Source organism: Camelina sativa, chromosome 10 (assembly GCF_000633955.1).
Source record: "Camelina sativa cultivar DH55 chromosome 10, Cs, whole genome shotgun sequence".
Lineage (NCBI taxonomy): Eukaryota > Viridiplantae > Streptophyta > Magnoliopsida > Brassicales > Brassicaceae > Camelina > Camelina sativa.
The window spans coordinates 16077411-16093879 of record NC_025694.1 but is presented as its reverse complement, the minus strand read 5'-3'; the positions used below and the strand labels follow the sequence as shown (position 1 = coordinate 16093879).

The window sequence follows — 16469 nt, the reverse complement described above, 5'->3', positions numbered from 1 at the left end:
TTCAGGATGGTCATCCTAAAAAATGAGTAGGATTACACGCACCGAAAAGACTCATGACATCATTTCAATTATGAGTGTGAAAGTAACCACTAAGTCAAAGCCTATTATTGGTATTGGTTGACAACTTTAATATAAAACTTAAGCAATTATCATGAAATTCAGGATGACCTTGGTTAACATCATGAGTTATCTTGAAATTCAGGATGACTTTATAAAGCTTAAACAATTCCATGTGCACCAAAAGTACCAAGTTTATCTTGAAACTGAATAACCAGCTGAGTTATATCAGCTTCCACAATATCACAAACAACTTTGAGCACAAATTTAGGAAGGACATTATAATGTTTAGAAGAACATAAAATCAAATCATTACCACTGATTAAAATGGAGCAATATGATACATTAAGGCAAAATATAGATTATGAGATTAAAAACTTCAAATTATGAAGGATTACATAATGTTTAGGAAGACGTTCTTGATATTTAGGAAAGTCTTCCTAACTTTGTTTTTTGAACCTGAGAACTTATGATTATCGAGTATATAAGTGATCATCTTCGTCTGTTGTATCTACCAACAACGTTCCCTTGAATTTTGCTCTTATGGCAAGAGACTTATGCAAGAAATCTCGTAATGCTTAGATTCTTAAAGGTACCATCAACATCAATCATTCTTCTCATCATTGGATGTAATGCTTAGCTTCTTCCCATCATGTGCACTTCTCCACCAGATCCACCTACAATTCTGTAAATTACAACATCCATGTCAAGCTGCTAAATATAAAGCACAAATCATGAAATTTCAGAGCTAGAATGAACTTAAAACAACATTAAAAGTCATAAATTGGAGGATGAGGTAGAACATAAAATACAAGTCCAACAAGAACAAGCTTCCATTTTTTGGCAAAAGAGATGCTTATAATGTTTCTTATGAGTAAATTTGTCTCTGTAGCTCCACATAGACACATAAAAATCAAGACAAATACGATTAAATAGGTAATCTCAAATCGGATCAAACAATTTGATTCACCTAAATTGATATGAATACACCAACCTTTGTGAATCCAATACCCATCGAATCATGAAAAAACGCCTAATTCCTCTCTGATTGAGGAGTTATGGTTTCATAATCTCCCAATTTCAAACCCAATGATTCACTAGCTTCAAGAGAGAGAATAAAAAAAAATTATAAAAAGCAAATAACATTTCTGTTGAGATACGATTAGAATTGAGATTGAATCGATTCAATTAACAAAGCAATCATGATGTCAGAGGAAGATAGATGAAGACGATGGTAGAGAATGACACTGTCAAAGGAAGACGGAGATGACGATGCTGGAGGAAGACGGGGACAACGTCGTAGCTAGACGGAGCTGCCAGATCTCGCCGAAAACAATGTCGTTCTCCAACGACGCAGATGAAATGATCGATAAACCTAAAAGCTTCCTTCAATGTGTTTATGCTACAAGGATAGAATTGTCTTTCTAATTAGTAACTAATGGTATTAATAGAAAAATAAGGAATGTGTGGTATATTAGGATGGAAAACTAATTTGATGGTATTTTAGGGTATTTCTCATTTATTAATTAATCAAATTATTATTTTATTTTATTTTCAAAATTTTAAGTTTTTATTTCACTGGGGATTTTTTTTCCTTTTTGTCTTTGAGAACAAATATATTAAATTGAATTTTAATCATTTTCTTAAATTATTTTATTTTTATAATACTCTTTTATTAAATTGTTAGGCGTGATATAGGTGGTGATAATGTATGTGATGAAAGTTTTAAAATATTATTAGTATTTGATATAATATGTTTTAAATATTAAATTATTTACATACAGTAAGTGCATGTAAAAATATGTAAGCACACAATTTTAAAATATTAAAATTAAGAAATATAAAATTACATTAATTTAAAATACTTTTAATATCACTTTGCTTTAGGGTTCAAATGTATCGTTTTATCCTTTTATTAATTGGCGCATTTTTCTAATTCAAAATTATTTGCCATTTTCTTAGTGTCGTATGACTGATTTCATGCAACGATACACTGATACACATGCAATAAATCTTATTTACAATGATAAAATTGCTGCAGTGATGGAATGTTAGAGATTTTTGTTTTTTCGTTGAAAAAAGATATTATATTAACTTGAAATAGTGTGATCGCAATACGTATTGATGAGCTAGCCATGGAGGCCGCTTAACAGCTATGTTACAGAAATATTTAAAAGCTTTATTCTATCTTTTTTTACAAAATAAAATCTATTTTAATATGTATATTTGTATATTTTTAGGACATATATTAAAAATTACATAATATAATGTCTTGATACAGTTAAAACTTTGTTTTAGATGAAAAAAGATTATCCTCGTTCCGTTTTATAATATAGGATATTTTAAAGAAGATTTTTTGTTTCATAATATATCTTATCCTTTTATTAAATCATCAAATTTGGTTTAGGGTTCAAACATATCTTCTTATTCTCTCATTAATTATCCGTCTTCGATTTCAAAATTATGTCATCCTATCGTATGATTGATTTCATGCAAAGAAGAAAAAAAAAAAGTTTTTCTATTTGCCGTATACATAGTTTTCAAAATATATTAAAACAAATAGTCTCGATGCTATAAATCTCTCATTGTTCTAACACAGCTCTCATGATTTTAATGAAAGAGTCCTACGATCAGTCTCAATTTAACAAATCATGATTTTAAGTTTACGTGTTTCGATCCACTTTCACTTCTACCATATCTTTTGCAAGAGTACGTAACATATTAAATATGTTTTTAGGTGTTTCATAAAAAATTGTAATAATTTATTTTATTATTATATTATTTATTAATTTTTAAAATATAAGCTATTAAACGGAATTAATATAGATTTTTTGATTAGATTTTTGATAAAAAAAATTTAACTTGTTCTGGTAAAAAATGTTGATAAAATTTGTAGTTGTAGATTTTATTAAATTATATTTTTAATAATATATTTTTTTCAAGTACCAATTAGTTTAGATTCGAATAAATTTTATTTAATTTTATAGATCTAATTTAATTTGTTTTTCTACAATTTTTTTTGTTTATTAATAATTAATAAAAATTAATTAATTAATTAAACTTTTCTAATGACAAGTGAATGTAATTTTTTACATACTTTAAAGTTAGTTTCATATTTGTATTTCTCGATTAATATAGTAGGATAATAACATTTTAACTATATTAGAAGAAAAAAAATTCCTGTAAGTATATATATAACATAAAATCCTCGACGACATTCATAAACACAAATATTTAATTTCTTTACTTCAACGTTCAATCCCTAAAAATGAAATATCCAAGTATTTTATTGGTTCTTTTTTCATTTTTCGTCGTCTGCGTACGGGAATCAAAATCATCTGAGACTTTCACACAATGCCTAACCTCAAACTCCGACCCTACACATCCCATCTCTCCCGCCGTGTTCTTCGCCGGAAATCGCTCCTACTCCTCCGTATTAGAAGCCAACATACGTAACCTCCGCTTCAACACCTCCGACACTCCAAAACCATTCCTCATAATCGCCGCAACACATGAATCTCACGTCCAAGCCGCGGTTACTTGCGGTCAACGCCACAGCCTTCAGATGAAAATCAGAAGCGGCGGTCACGACTATGACGGCTTGTCGTACGTTACGTACTCTGGCGAACCGTTCTTCGTCCTCGACATGTTCAATCTCCGTTCAGTTGACGTCGACGTGGCGAGTAAAACCGCGTGGGTCCAAACCGGTGCCGTCCTCGGAGAGGTTTATTACCATATATGGGAGAAGAGCAACACTCTAGCTTATCCCGCTGGGATTTGTCCCACGGTTGGTGTCGGTGGCCATATTAGCGGTGGAGGTTATAGTAATATGATGAGAAAACACGGTCTCACAGTAGATAATACCATCGATGCAAGAATGGTCGATGTCAATGGTATAATCAATTATAATAATCTAGTTTCATTATTTTATATGCTCATAAAATTTATAATTAGTATCATTTTAGTTTAGTTTTTTCCGGCAAATAATTTCATTAATTACTTGATATCAGATCGAAAATTTAAAGTCAGTATACAAATATATTCATACAAAACATTTGAAATTAAACAACTTATATGCTTCATGTAATGAGTTTTTGATATATCAGATTACTCTAGATATAGCTATATTGTTATTACTTTTATATACCTGAATATTTAGATATATAGTAATTTATTTATCATTCCGCTGTATGTTTTGAAAATTTCAGGAAATTTTTTGGATAGAAAATTAATGGGAGAAGATCACTTCTGGGCAATAAACGGAGGAGGAGGTAGCTATGGCGTAGTTTTAGCCTACAAGATAAGCCTAGTCGAAGTCCCTGAAAATGTCACCGTTTTTAGTATTTCCCGGACGTTAGAGCAAAACGCAACCGAGATCGTTCACCGGTGGCAGCATGTTGCACCGGAGCTACCGGACGAGCTTTTTCTAAGAACAATCATCGAAGTCGTATTCGTAAACGGCCCCGTTTCCACACGAAAGACCATCAGGGCAACGTTCAAAGCTATGTTTCTTGGAGACACAACAACGCTCCTGTCGATATTAAACCGGAGATTCCCAGAATTAGGTCTAATCCGGTCTGACTGTACCGAAACAAGCTGGATCCAATCGGTGCTATTTTGGGCAGATATGCAAGTGGGTTCTTCTGAGAAACTTCTACTCCAGAGGGACCAAACCGTGACCTACCTCAAGAGGAAATCAGATTACGTACGTGAACCGATTTCAAGAACCGGTTTAGAATCAATTTGGAGAAAAATGATCGAGCTCGAAATCCCAACTATGACTTTCACTCCATACGGTGGCGTGATGGACAAGATTCCTTCGACGGCGACTCCGTTTCCACATAGAGCCGGGAACCTCTGGAAAATTCAGTACGGTTCGGATTGGAATGAAGGTAGACTAACCAACCGGTACATGGATTTGACGAGGGAGTTGTACCAATTCATGACACTGTTTGTATCCAAGAATCCGAGACAGACGTTTCCTAATTATCGTGATCTTGATTTGGGGATTAATTCACACAGTGGGAAAATAATGAGCTATGTTGAAGGTAAACGTTACGGTACGAATTATTTCGGAGGTAATTTTGAGAGGTTGGTGAAGATTAAGACTCGAGTTGATAGTGGTAATTTCTTTAGGAATGAACAGAGTATTCCTGTGTTACCATAATATATAATTTGTTACCATAATATATATATGTTGTAAGTCTATTAGATAAAGTTTGATATTACAATTTAGAACTCGTACTAGATGATATTCCTGTTACATAACGAGGATTTTTTTCTCAAGTATTGTTAAGTTTTTTTATATGGAAAAATATGTTATAATGTAGAAACGGGTATTCAAATTTATGTACTATTTTGTTGTTAAATATAAAGTGTGGTTATCTGTCCGTAACTGACTCTCCCCAAGCGACGACGAAGAAGGCGATTCTGAACAAAAACAACTTCCCTTAGTTTTCTTCGGCCGGTGTCGGCCATACTTTCTTTTCCAGTTTTTTCATCTGTAGTTTAAAGTATTCTTAATAAATCTCAGTCGGAGTTCTGATTGCTTGAAAGATTATCACCAACTGCTCTTGTGTGCTCCCTCTTCGCAGCCGAGATGGTTTTGAATAGTAGCATAAGAGATGAGTGTTTGGTGATGGGTTTGTCTGGCAGTGTAGAACATGGCGATCTGGTTATGATGATGTCTTTGTTCAAAAATCTGTGGTTGAGTATGCCTCAATTCCTGATATCCATAACAATGGCCGCTACTTCGTTTCTCACTGTCAAGGTTCTCTTTCCTCTCCATAGAGGCGTAATTGTCCGTGTGATGATGATGTACTTCATTCACGGTGTTTTTCCGGGTAATCCCGAAGCGGCAAGAATTGTCGATGGTGTTATCATGCATATCTGCGACCCTCGACGCACATGGGATCCCGGAATCACAGCAGAAGTATTTGTCGTGAAGATCTTCAACAACGTCTTTGGAGCAATGAGTTTCTTCTATATGTGGTGTGGAGTCAAGGTGTGTGGAGTTTCAAACAAATAATGCCCACAACGCGCATACATATCACACTCATGTAAGATGGCCAATGAAGAAGAAACATAACATGTTTAACTACATGTTAGTAAAAGAATCGACAAATTCAAGACATATTGCAACCGCGTTATGCAGATCAAGGAGACAAGCAAACCTGAATCGAAGAAACAGTCCATGGAAACTATCATGGAGAAAGAGGCAATTCGGAGATGAAGATGAAGTGATAATAAGCAATTATTATGGAGGAAAATCAGAAGATGGCTTATACCATATCCTCAACAATGGGTTTTAATTACAACCAAGACCATTGACATCTCTTTTTGTATGAGAGTTTCGATCAATCCGAAGGTATTGCGATGTAAAAGATGGATCGCTGTCTATGATTTTCGAATGCGTTACCGGTATTTCAATCACACAAAAGAAGATGATTATCAAGCAAGAAAATCACACCAGATTGACGAAAATGACAAAGATGATAAAGTATTTCGCAATGCGTAATTTGCTTTATAATATTTTCGTTACACAAATCATTGGTTGTATTTGTAATTTCATTCATGATCATGTATACTCTGATTCATATTAATAAAAATTGCTTAGATGTTAAAATATAAAGTGTGGTTATTATTTGTAATATAGTATGCAATGTTATACACTTATTTTTACAGCAATAAGATTGAGTATTTGTATTGAACGTTTAAAATATATACATTGAATATAGATTTTAGATTAAAAGATGTCTTGTTTTTCAATATAATATTATATGAAATTATTTTTAACATTTTGTAGGTTATATATATCTACTAGATTTAGTAGCTGCTCTACGTGGAGCTGGTGATAGTCCCAAGTCCCAACTGATACTAGTGAATCAGCCAACGGAAGACCGTGAAGTAGACGAAGAAGAACTTAGTAATTGGACCGGTCCAGGAATCGGACCAATATGAAAGAAATAATTCTTATTGAAGATTACAATGTGTGATATGCATTTCAATGTATTAAATTTTGTAATTTGTAACTCATTTTTTCAACATGTTCTTTAAATTGCATTTACTGCTGAAAATGCTTCATGACCGATCTTGTTTTAATTTGTGCTCATTCGTCATTGATAAAGTTATTGTCTTTAAATATGTAGGACTAAAAAATCTCTTTGCTGCTGCGTACGCTTGTCACCGTAACAATGACACATGGAACAGAGCGAAACCACATTTCTTCTTATGATTACTACCTATGACACTTTTTCAAAATTGAGAATGTTCAAAACTTTTGGCTTAAATGATGCATTCTATGTAAAACAGTGAAGAAAGTTAAAAAATAATTTTAGTTTGATATAGTAATGGTCTAAATATTAAAATTTCCAAATACATTGAGTATATAAAAATAATTTAAGAACCCCGTTTAAATTATTAAAATATACAAAAATAATTTAAGAACACCATTATATATGTTTATGTTGATTTAAAGTTTAAATGTATCATTTTATCATTTCATCAATTCGCATCTTCTTCTATTTCAAAATTATTTACCATACTCGTACTATGATTAGTTTCAGGCAATCGATACACACATACAATAAATATTTCTACAATGATAAAATTGCTGCAAATCACATTCTATGAAATCTTTTTGATCTTACTCTCTAACAATCACAATAATGGAAGATAGCTGAAAATGTTGCAGAAATATAAAAGCTTGCATTCTTGGTTTTAAATTAGTAATGTACTCTAAAGAAACAAGAGAGATGACTTTTCTTGGCCATAGGAAGTCAACCATTTATGTCACAACTCACAACCTAAACCACGCAAATCGGATTAAGTCCTATAAAAAAAATGAACACACGGCCATAATAACCTCCCCATTTGAACAACTTCACAATCCTAGAAAAAGCAACAACTTCACTAATCACTTTCCTCCGTATTTATAGACCAATTGATCAAATCTCAAATCATTCAAATATTTCCTGAAAAACAAAACCAAGAATCATTCAAAACAAATATCCTCCAAAATGACCAAACAATCTCCATTCTCACTTTCAACATCAATCTTTCTCATAGTTGCTCTCTTTACTGCAACAACTGCACTCAATCCTGCGCCAGAAGACCCGATTTTCGAATTGTACATGCACGATATACTTGGCGGAAGCAGTCCTACAGCAAGACCCATTACTGGTTTGCTTGGAAACATCTACAACGGTCAAGTACCGTTTGCTAAGCCTATCGGTTTCGTTCCGCCAGAAAACAGTGTAGCCATACCTAATGCGAACGGCGCTTTGCCCACGGTTAACGGTATTAACGGTATTCCGTTAGGTACCGGTTTGTCTGGAACAGCGTTTTCTGGTCAGAATCTGAACGGGATTCAGACACAGTTGGGTCCTGATGGTTTGAGTCTTGGGTTCGGAACGATCACGGTGATTGACGACATAATCACATCTGGTCCTGACTTGGAGTCACAGCCACTTGGTAAGGCTCAAGGGGTTTATGTTGCCAGCTCAGCCGATGGAAGTACACAGATGATGGCTTTCACAGTTATGCTTGAAGGTGGAGAGTACAATGATAATCTCAATTTCTATGGGATTTATAGGATTGGAAGCACCATGTCACATCTGTCTGTGACTGGAGGAACCGGTAGGTTTAAGAACGCTTGCGGGTTCGCAGAGGTTAGGCCGTTGATTCCTGCAGGGCAACACTTTGTTGATGGAGCAGAGATGCTGTTGAGGATCATTGTCCATCTTAAATACTGAGAATTGTTTTAAAACTTGTGAATGAATGTATGTGAAATGTTTGATGCCATTCGTAAATTAAGAATGTTTCCTTCTTGTGCTTATTCCAAACAACTATTGTTACAAGGGTCTGGTCCATTGCTCTCCAGCTTTGATTCCGACAAAAGATGTAAGAATATCAATATTGCAAGGCTTGTGAATCGCCAGAACAAACACAGCTCAGAACACTCCAAAGAATGTGGCTGCAGCAAAGACTAAGAAGAGAGCTCCACCCACATAGCCCACCTGCATCAAAAGGCCACCAATATTTCATCAGTTTGTGAGTAATTTGGTTTCTGTGAGTAGACTTGTGTAAGAAATTGCTCGTACCAGTTTCTCAGAGATGTAGTTGGCAAGGAACGCGCCACCTATGATTGCAAGCAATGTTGCCACTAAGTGTCCAGCAATAGCTCCGCTCGCAACTCCCCATGGAGACTGTAACACATAATTAAAACAGAGAAGATAGGTTTAGGGTTTAGTGAACTAAACGTGGTGTTTGTGGGATGTGTACAAATCAAACCTGTGCAGCACCGAGCGCAACAGTTGCAAGCATTGACCGATCTCCCCATTCCTGATTAGATCAAGCAATCACCAATTATTATCATAATGTAGATGCTTCAATTAAAGGTTCTTGACAAAATGCAAACGAGTTCTTCTTTCTTACAGCGAAGAACACGAGGCTAAATGATTTCCACAGGATCTCAAGTGGGTTTGTGAGCTTCTTGGACGCCTTCTCTTTAACGAGTTCCTCAGCTTCAGAATATTCACCAAGTTCAATACCGGTTTCCTCACCATTCTTGACTTCCGCTGGTGGAAGATCCCATGCATCCTTAATAGATTTCAATCCAAAGAACATGAGAAGCGCAATTGCAGCATATTCTCCTATAGGTAGTGCTGTTGAAAGGACAGAAGCATCTCATCATATATTTATCACACAAATGGTTTGTTTGTATGAGTAAAGTGACAACAAGATTAAGAAGCCTTAGGTAACTTACTTGTCTGAAACTGAGCGGGCACGGATTTAAATATCTTCCCAATAACAACCGATAAGACAGTCATCAAAGATAAAGCTCCCATTGAACCTAAAAGCACCTTGTCAAGAAATTCAAGGTCAATAACATCAGCATTCACACCGAATAAATTAGAACAAAAGGATCAAAGAGAGTGAGAGAGATATATATCAGTAGAAAACGTACCAGTGTTTTCTCATACTGCATGGCCAACAAAGCCGCAATAAAAAATGTCTGGCCAACCAAAAACGACATATTTGAGTTAACATTCATTTTAAATAAAAGTAATCTAAAGGCAAAGTGACTCAAAATAGCAGACACACAGAGAGATAGATTACCTTGTCTCCAATCTCGGAAACAAATATCAGTGAGAAGGCTGCTGTGAAGCCTGACTTTGCTACTGCTGCAAGAACTGAGGATGGTCCTCCTTTCACAAAAGTGATAAGAGAAAATACCAAACCGCAACTTAGTAGTACAAGTGCTATTGACAAAGAGTAAGGGAATGGCCCCTGAGGTTTTAAGCTGCACGATACAATGAAGGTACAAAGATCACATATGCAATCCAATACAGAAGTAGAACCACATAAACTGCAATTAACCCTATTACACAATTAAACTTAGTATCACACAATTCACAGAGACTAGAGGCAATTCTTCTACTAAGACTGAGGTTGCTTTCTTACAGACACATATAAACACCAATACCACAATATTCCCAACCTAGTATGCTTTCACTCCAAGAAAATCCTAAAAGATACATATAAGCACTTGATCTATATTCAGCTCCTAGTCTCTTATGTCCCTTAAACGTTTCTTGCTGATGCAGCAAACAAGAGTTAAAAGAGATGATAAACTAAAGTTCTAAACGCACAATACCAAAAAATGTTGACAAACTTATATATCCAAGACCACACCAATACGGATCCATCTCGATACTTTTCACACTTGGAACACAATTTCATCTATACTCATTAACTGAAAAAATATATGAGCTAGTTACCTTTCTGATGAACTGGCAGGAGATTGATCAAGAGAACTACTTTGAGATCCATCCTCCTCACCACCATTATAGCTCCCGGATCCAACACCAGCATTTGATGCACCAACTCTAAATTTTTCCCAGAGTAAATCCAACTTTGGTCTCCGTCTACATCTCACTACAACACTAGTTAGTACAAGTAATAAGGAATCTTTTAACTAAGCTAATCTCTACATATGAATACAAAGAATCATAAGTTTCTCTAGTGAATCTATGGAATAAAAAAATCGAAACTTGGCATGGGCTTTCAAATTCATCAGAGGAGTAACTTACAAGGAAGAAACGTGGGTGTAGTTGAAAGCTTCGGACAAGGCAAAGATTCAGACACAGAGAGGAATGGGAGTTTGCTTATTGAAGATACAGCTATAGCTGCTGCGGAGTTAGCATTCTTGCTCAAGCTTGTGACCTTCATGATCTTTTTACTCTGAATCCAAGGAAGCAGAGGAGTTTAGTGAATCATTTCTTAAGCTAAATTTGTTGAAAAACAAGAAACCCAGAATGAAAGATTGAGACTTTTGTCCGAATTTTAACTCGGAAAAGCGAAGCAGAGAAGAATGGTTTTTGGTGATGGAGATAGTCAGATAGGATTGGAATTTGAGTTCTTTGTCTGTGCGGTTGGGGGTTGACTCTAGATGTGCCACGTGTGTTGTTAGCGGATAGTTATACGACACCGTTTTTATTTATAGAAGTTGAGAAAGTGAGAAATCTTCTCGATAAAAACAGTATGTACTTGAATAGTTAGTTGAATTGCTTACTTAGGGGAGGTATTGGTTTAGGATTTAGAAAGAATTTTAATGACTTTAAAAGTTAGGTAAAATATGTTGTTATTCAATCAAGACTTTTAAAAACTCTTTAAAAATTTAGTGTTATTGGTTGTGGATTTGTAAAAAGTTATCTAAAATCTTGATAAATCTAGTGTTATTGGATTAAGAGTTTTATAAAGTCATTAAAAGTTTTATGTTATTCAAGTAAAACAAAATAATCTTGGATTGTTAATGAATTCAAATTTTATGTTATTGGTTTAGGATTTTATATCATTTCCTTCATAACAAAAGTCATGAAAACTCTTTCATCAAATAGAAAGATTTTACAAGATTAGAAAAAACAAATCATCAAGATTTTAAAAAACTTCCTAAACAATCTCTTAGAATCCTTCATTTTTAACTTTCAATTTTCTATGATTCTAACAATCAGCAAGAACATAAAGTCATTAAAATTCTTTCTAACTCCTAAACCAATACCTCCCCCTTATTCTTTACCGTTTTATTTATAGAAATTGAATTGCGATACGTTTATCGTCTACAGATTCTAAAGAACTTAAATATAAGGATTTTGTGCAAAAATACCTTTGAATTTTTTTTTTCAACTTATTTTTTTTATATCAAATCAATACAAGTTAATTTCACAATCTTAAAAGTTACCATTAATATAATCTTTAGATATGTGTAAATATTGCAAACTATATAAGTTTGTATATAAAAAATTATACATAATATAAGTCTTAAACGTATTTTCTAAATGTTTTTATAGTCACATACATTATATTTTTAAAATTCTAAATATAGATTCAGACTACTTGTCATAAGCGATTCAATTTGATATATTATCTATTAATATGCTACAAACTTGATGGTAAAAAAGACAGATTATATCGCGTATTACTTTTGATTTCATATGATTAATTTAACTTTTCAGAGATAAAAGATAAAGTTGTAAAAATTGACGACTTTGAACATTCTTTTATAAATCCTTTTTTCTTTTAATTTTTTCAAGGAGTATATAATTAATCATTTGTTGCTAATAATAATGACATTTTCTCATGAAGATAATTGAAAATGCTGATATTATTAGTTTTGATATTGTTTTGTTTGAGCTCTGATACCATTTTAGAACAACGTATGAGAGTATTTGGAGTCTAAACTAGAATTAGGATGTATACATAATCACCTTCCTAATCATTAAAATAGATAAAAATCATAAAATAAAAAATCACTTTAGAAAAATATTATTCATGTCAATAAAGAATTAGCTAAACCAGAGATGATCAACCTTTGATAAAATTTAACGATAATAATAAAAAATTAAATAAAGATATTCGTTAAATAAGTTGAAATTTATATATGAACCAATGTACTATTCTGTCTTAAGTAATTAATTTTTCTTATATGGATGATCATGATAAAATTTGTGTACATACTTTTTATGTTTAGTAATGACGGTTGCTCTATAAATTTTACTTATAATATTAATTAGAGCATATATTACCTACCTGAATAGTCATAATTGTTTTTTAAAGCTTTGTGTGACATTTGACTACTTCATAAATATAATTTCATGGAATGATGGAAACTCCTAAGACATACATTTTAGATGCAGCCACAAAAATTAAAATTTTAAAGATAATATGCATATTGTTATCTTGTAAAGGTATTAAGTGTTTATTATGAATTTTCTCTCTAATTTAGTGTATAGTCATATTATATTATTGTTCCGATTGGTAGAGACTAGCCATAGTTTAGTGGTGAAACTTTGAATTCAGAATTTGATATTAGAATGCAAAAAAAGATGAGATCCAAAAACATATTTGTTGATTACAAAAAGCTATACATTTTTTATAAAAACCATTGTGGTTTTATTAAATTAAATATCAATAATGTAAATTATGCTTAGAGATCAACTTTTTTTAGATAAACTTTTTTTTAGATCAATATACACTTTTTAATTACTTCTACTCATGAAAATAAAATATAAGGCTGCTATTTTATTTTTCCAAGTTGGACACTGATATTTTCGTTCGTAAACTAAAATTTGTCGATAAGTACAATATTGTCCTGATTGATGAAAATTAAATTTATATGAAAAGTGAAAATCATTATCTACTTTTATGAGAAATTTACATCATATACTGTAGGTGAAAGTATGAATTTTATTGAAAAATTAAATATTTATTTATTGGTAATGTAACCAAAATTTAAGAAAGAACAAACCTCGTAACATAAAGGTTTCCATACTTTTGAAACAGCAGTCCCCATGTAATATAGAGTATCAACTAGGTTCCCTATATTTAAGAACAATTTTGACAAGCTTTAATATATATTATCCCAAAACGGCTTCTTTCAAACAAGGAGACGTAACCAACCACTTTTACCCACATAAAGGTGGTAAAGTGGTAAAAGTGGTAAACAATTGCCTTATATCTATTTTTTACTCTATAATAGAGAAATTATATTTTTTACTCCAATCTATTTCTATTCTCACCTCTAAAATAGAGATTGCTATTTTTTCCTTTATAAATAGAGAAACTCTATTTTTTTCCTCTATAAATAGAGGAAAATATAGTAATCTCTATTTTAGAGGTGTGAATAGAGGTGGATTTGAACAAATTTACCTCTAAAATAGATTGTTATATTTTTCTCTATTATAGAGAAAAAAATAGAGCAAACTATTGGAGATGCTCTGAGAGACGGTGAAGAACTACATCAGGCCACAAAAAGGGCATAACAAGCCGTAGAAACACATGATTATATATATATATGTTTTGGTGAATTATATTGGCTAATAACTATAATTCATGCTAAATATATTTTAGCAAATCCCTCATCACCAATTTGAGTTATTTAAAAAGTGGCATAACTCATTTCTCCTCAAAATGACAATTTTTTTTGTCTTGCAAATGAAACCCAAAAGTGCTATAATATGTGTCACAAACAAAGAAAACCAAAAATTTGCAATCTGCTTTCTTTTTTACTATTTCTTTTATATCTAGTATTACAGAGATGGAGACTCTGATGACACAATTCACTAACAAAACCTTCCCGATTAATTAACCCATTTAACAAAAATGTTGTAGCCGTACAATGTAATCTATAACAAGAATCTAACACCTATATAAACCACAAAAGTAAGGCAACCAATAAAGCTATAGAGAAAATACTCTTGTTTATTATTACATAAGCTCCAGATTCATCGGTGTTAGTCGTAGTGGTTCCCTCTGGATTAAGTCCACCGCCACCTATTCCAAACGGTGATGTCGTGGTGCCAGACGGTGGCCTCAGTGTCGTCATTGGACTATTTCCGGTGGTTGTTTTAGGTGTTCCTCCCATCGGGGTAGTCGAAGCTGACCCTCCAGCGTTACTGCCATGACCAAACCAAAAAAGTTTCACCGAAATAGTTTAGAATACAATTGTCTTGTTCAGTTAATTAATAAACTAATGCATTACTATTCACTGTCCAAATTATAAAATGATGATATGAGTACTGATAGTGTTTATAGCTTAATTATAATAACGAAGGTAATAATCTTTTACTTACGATAGAAAACTCTTTTGTTTTTTTTTTTAACAAAAACGATATACAACATTTGGAATAAATCTATAAAGTAATGTTTTGGGAAAAAGGATTAAAAACATACTATTTATTTTCCTGAGAATTGAGAATCTTTTAAAAATAAGTAAATGCAACAACTTCAACTTGTATAAACTTGTTCTTCACGAAATCTCTAAAGTAGAAACACTGCAACACGCTTTTTTTCTTTTTCTTTTCCCCTTTTTTTTTCTCTTCCCTTAGTTATTAGAAACTTGTACCATTCTGACCAAACGAACATAAACAGAATATATAACTAAAGATAAAGCAAACAGGGATCTCTACCGTTAATTGATCTACTCATAAAGTTCAACGGTCAAGAAACATGGAATGGGATATGCATAAAAAAGTCATGCAAATTAGTACGTACGACGCATGAATAGCATCACGATCTCAGTCAAATGAATGAAAAAATCGTGAGGTGGAGTTACCTTTTAAAAAAAAAACAGAAGACGATAAAATTATCAGCGAAAATTTTAGTGAAATATATCCAAATCGGTTGAAAATCATGTGTATTAGAGGAAAAAATTTAAAACTATTATTGCTTACGAGTATGTAATATGCAAAATAAACACATCGCATTAAAATTACGTACCGCACAGAATTTGGATACACGCATGATCCATAACCTACACCACAATAGTAAACCAAGTCAGAGCGAGTTAAAACCCACAAAAGAAAATCATATACACAAATTTTTTATTGTTACTAAACCAAACCTGAAAATGTATGCAACATGAATAATGCAAAAATTCAAAAAAAAAAAAAAAACTGTCGAACGTGAAATACCATAAACTATAATGTCACTTTTACTAAGCTAATTCTTTGTGAAATACATACTAGGATCGGTTTTGGCGATTGTGGATGTGCCAGCGAAGTTGCATGAGCCAGGAGCCATGGCTGCACGCTGAAAGTAGCTGTTGAAAGCGTAAGATGCGTGAGCCTGAACGGTGTTTGGGAGGAAACAGAGACCATTGGGTTGGATTGGAGCGCAGTCAGCTCCAGCAGCGCATGCATAGTCTAAAGCCGCCTGAAGCGCCTGGCTTGTAACATCGAACCGAGCAACGCACCACATGGCAGCGGATGAACGTAAGAGAAGGAGGAGGAGGAAGGAGAGAGTTTGGAGATAGAGAGCCATTGGGAAGTGGTAAGAGAGAATGAAAAGAAAGGAGTGAGAGTGAAGAGTTTGAGTGTGGAGCCTTACCACTCACTCTCTTTTGCTTTTGCTTT

General features: G+C 33.2%; 4 protein-coding genes across 4 annotated transcripts in view; 2 read left to right on the top strand and 2 right to left on the bottom strand.

Moving 5' to 3' along the window:
* LOC104719100 (reticuline oxidase-like protein) lies at positions 3300-5452 on the top strand. Its single transcript, XM_010436943.2, has 2 exons — positions 3300-3950; positions 4266-5452. The coding sequence occupies exons 1-2, from the start codon at positions 3326-3328 to the stop codon at positions 5222-5224; spliced, it is 1584 nt and encodes a 527-aa protein (XP_010435245.1). The 5' UTR covers positions 3300-3325; the 3' UTR covers positions 5225-5452.
* LOC104719098 (dirigent protein 18) lies at positions 7944-8886 on the top strand. The gene has a single exon (XM_010436941.2). It carries the CDS (start codon positions 8076-8078, stop codon positions 8808-8810), a length of 735 nt encoding a protein of 244 aa, XP_010435243.1. The 5' UTR covers positions 7944-8075; the 3' UTR covers positions 8811-8886.
* Positions 8833-11511, bottom strand: LOC104719099 (GDT1-like protein 2, chloroplastic). Its single transcript, XM_010436942.1, has 9 exons — positions 11151-11511; positions 10839-10995; positions 10177-10360; positions 10025-10072; positions 9824-9920; positions 9493-9722; positions 9349-9399; positions 9159-9263; positions 8833-9074 (listed from the first exon to the last, which is right to left on the bottom strand). The coding sequence occupies exons 1-9, from the start codon at positions 11287-11289 to the stop codon at positions 9009-9011; spliced, it is 1077 nt and encodes a 358-aa protein (XP_010435244.1). The 5' UTR covers positions 11290-11511; the 3' UTR covers positions 8833-9008.
* The window catches only part of LOC104720429 (PLASMODESMATA CALLOSE-BINDING PROTEIN 1-like), a 5079-nt gene continuing 3284 nt past the window's right edge, over positions 14675-16469 (bottom strand). Inside the window, exons 2-4 of the mRNA XM_010438332.2 lie at positions 16080-16438; positions 15835-15868; positions 14675-15011 (exon numbers count right to left, since the gene is read on the bottom strand). Of these exons, the coding sequence (XP_010436634.1) occupies positions 14762-15011; positions 15835-15868; positions 16080-16438 (643 nt within the window). The 3' untranslated portion in view covers positions 14675-14761. The remainder of the gene's footprint in view (positions 15012-15834; positions 15869-16079; positions 16439-16469) is intronic.

Coding starts and splice junctions, on each gene's coding strand:
- LOC104719100 (XM_010436943.2), top strand. CDS start 3,326: ATGAAATATCCAAGTATTTTATTGGTTCTTTTTTCATTTTTCGTCGTC. Junction 3,951..4,265: donor AAGAATGGTCGATGTCAATG/GTATAATCAATT, acceptor TGAAAATTTCAG/GAAATTTTTTGGATAGAAAA.
- LOC104719098 (XM_010436941.2), top strand. CDS start 8,076: ATGACCAAACAATCTCCATTCTCACTTTCAACATCAATCTTTCTCATA.
- LOC104719099 (XM_010436942.1), bottom strand. CDS start 11,289: ATGAAGGTCACAAGCTTGAGCAAGAATGCTAACTCCGCAGCAGCTATA. Junction 10,996..11,150: donor TACACCCACGTTTCTTCCTT/GTAAGTTACTCC, acceptor CTAGTGTTGTAG/TGAGATGTAGACGGAGACCA. Junction 9,400..9,492: donor TTAGCCTCGTGTTCTTCGCT/GTAAGAAAGAAG, acceptor TGATCTAATCAG/GAATGGGGAGATCGGTCAAT.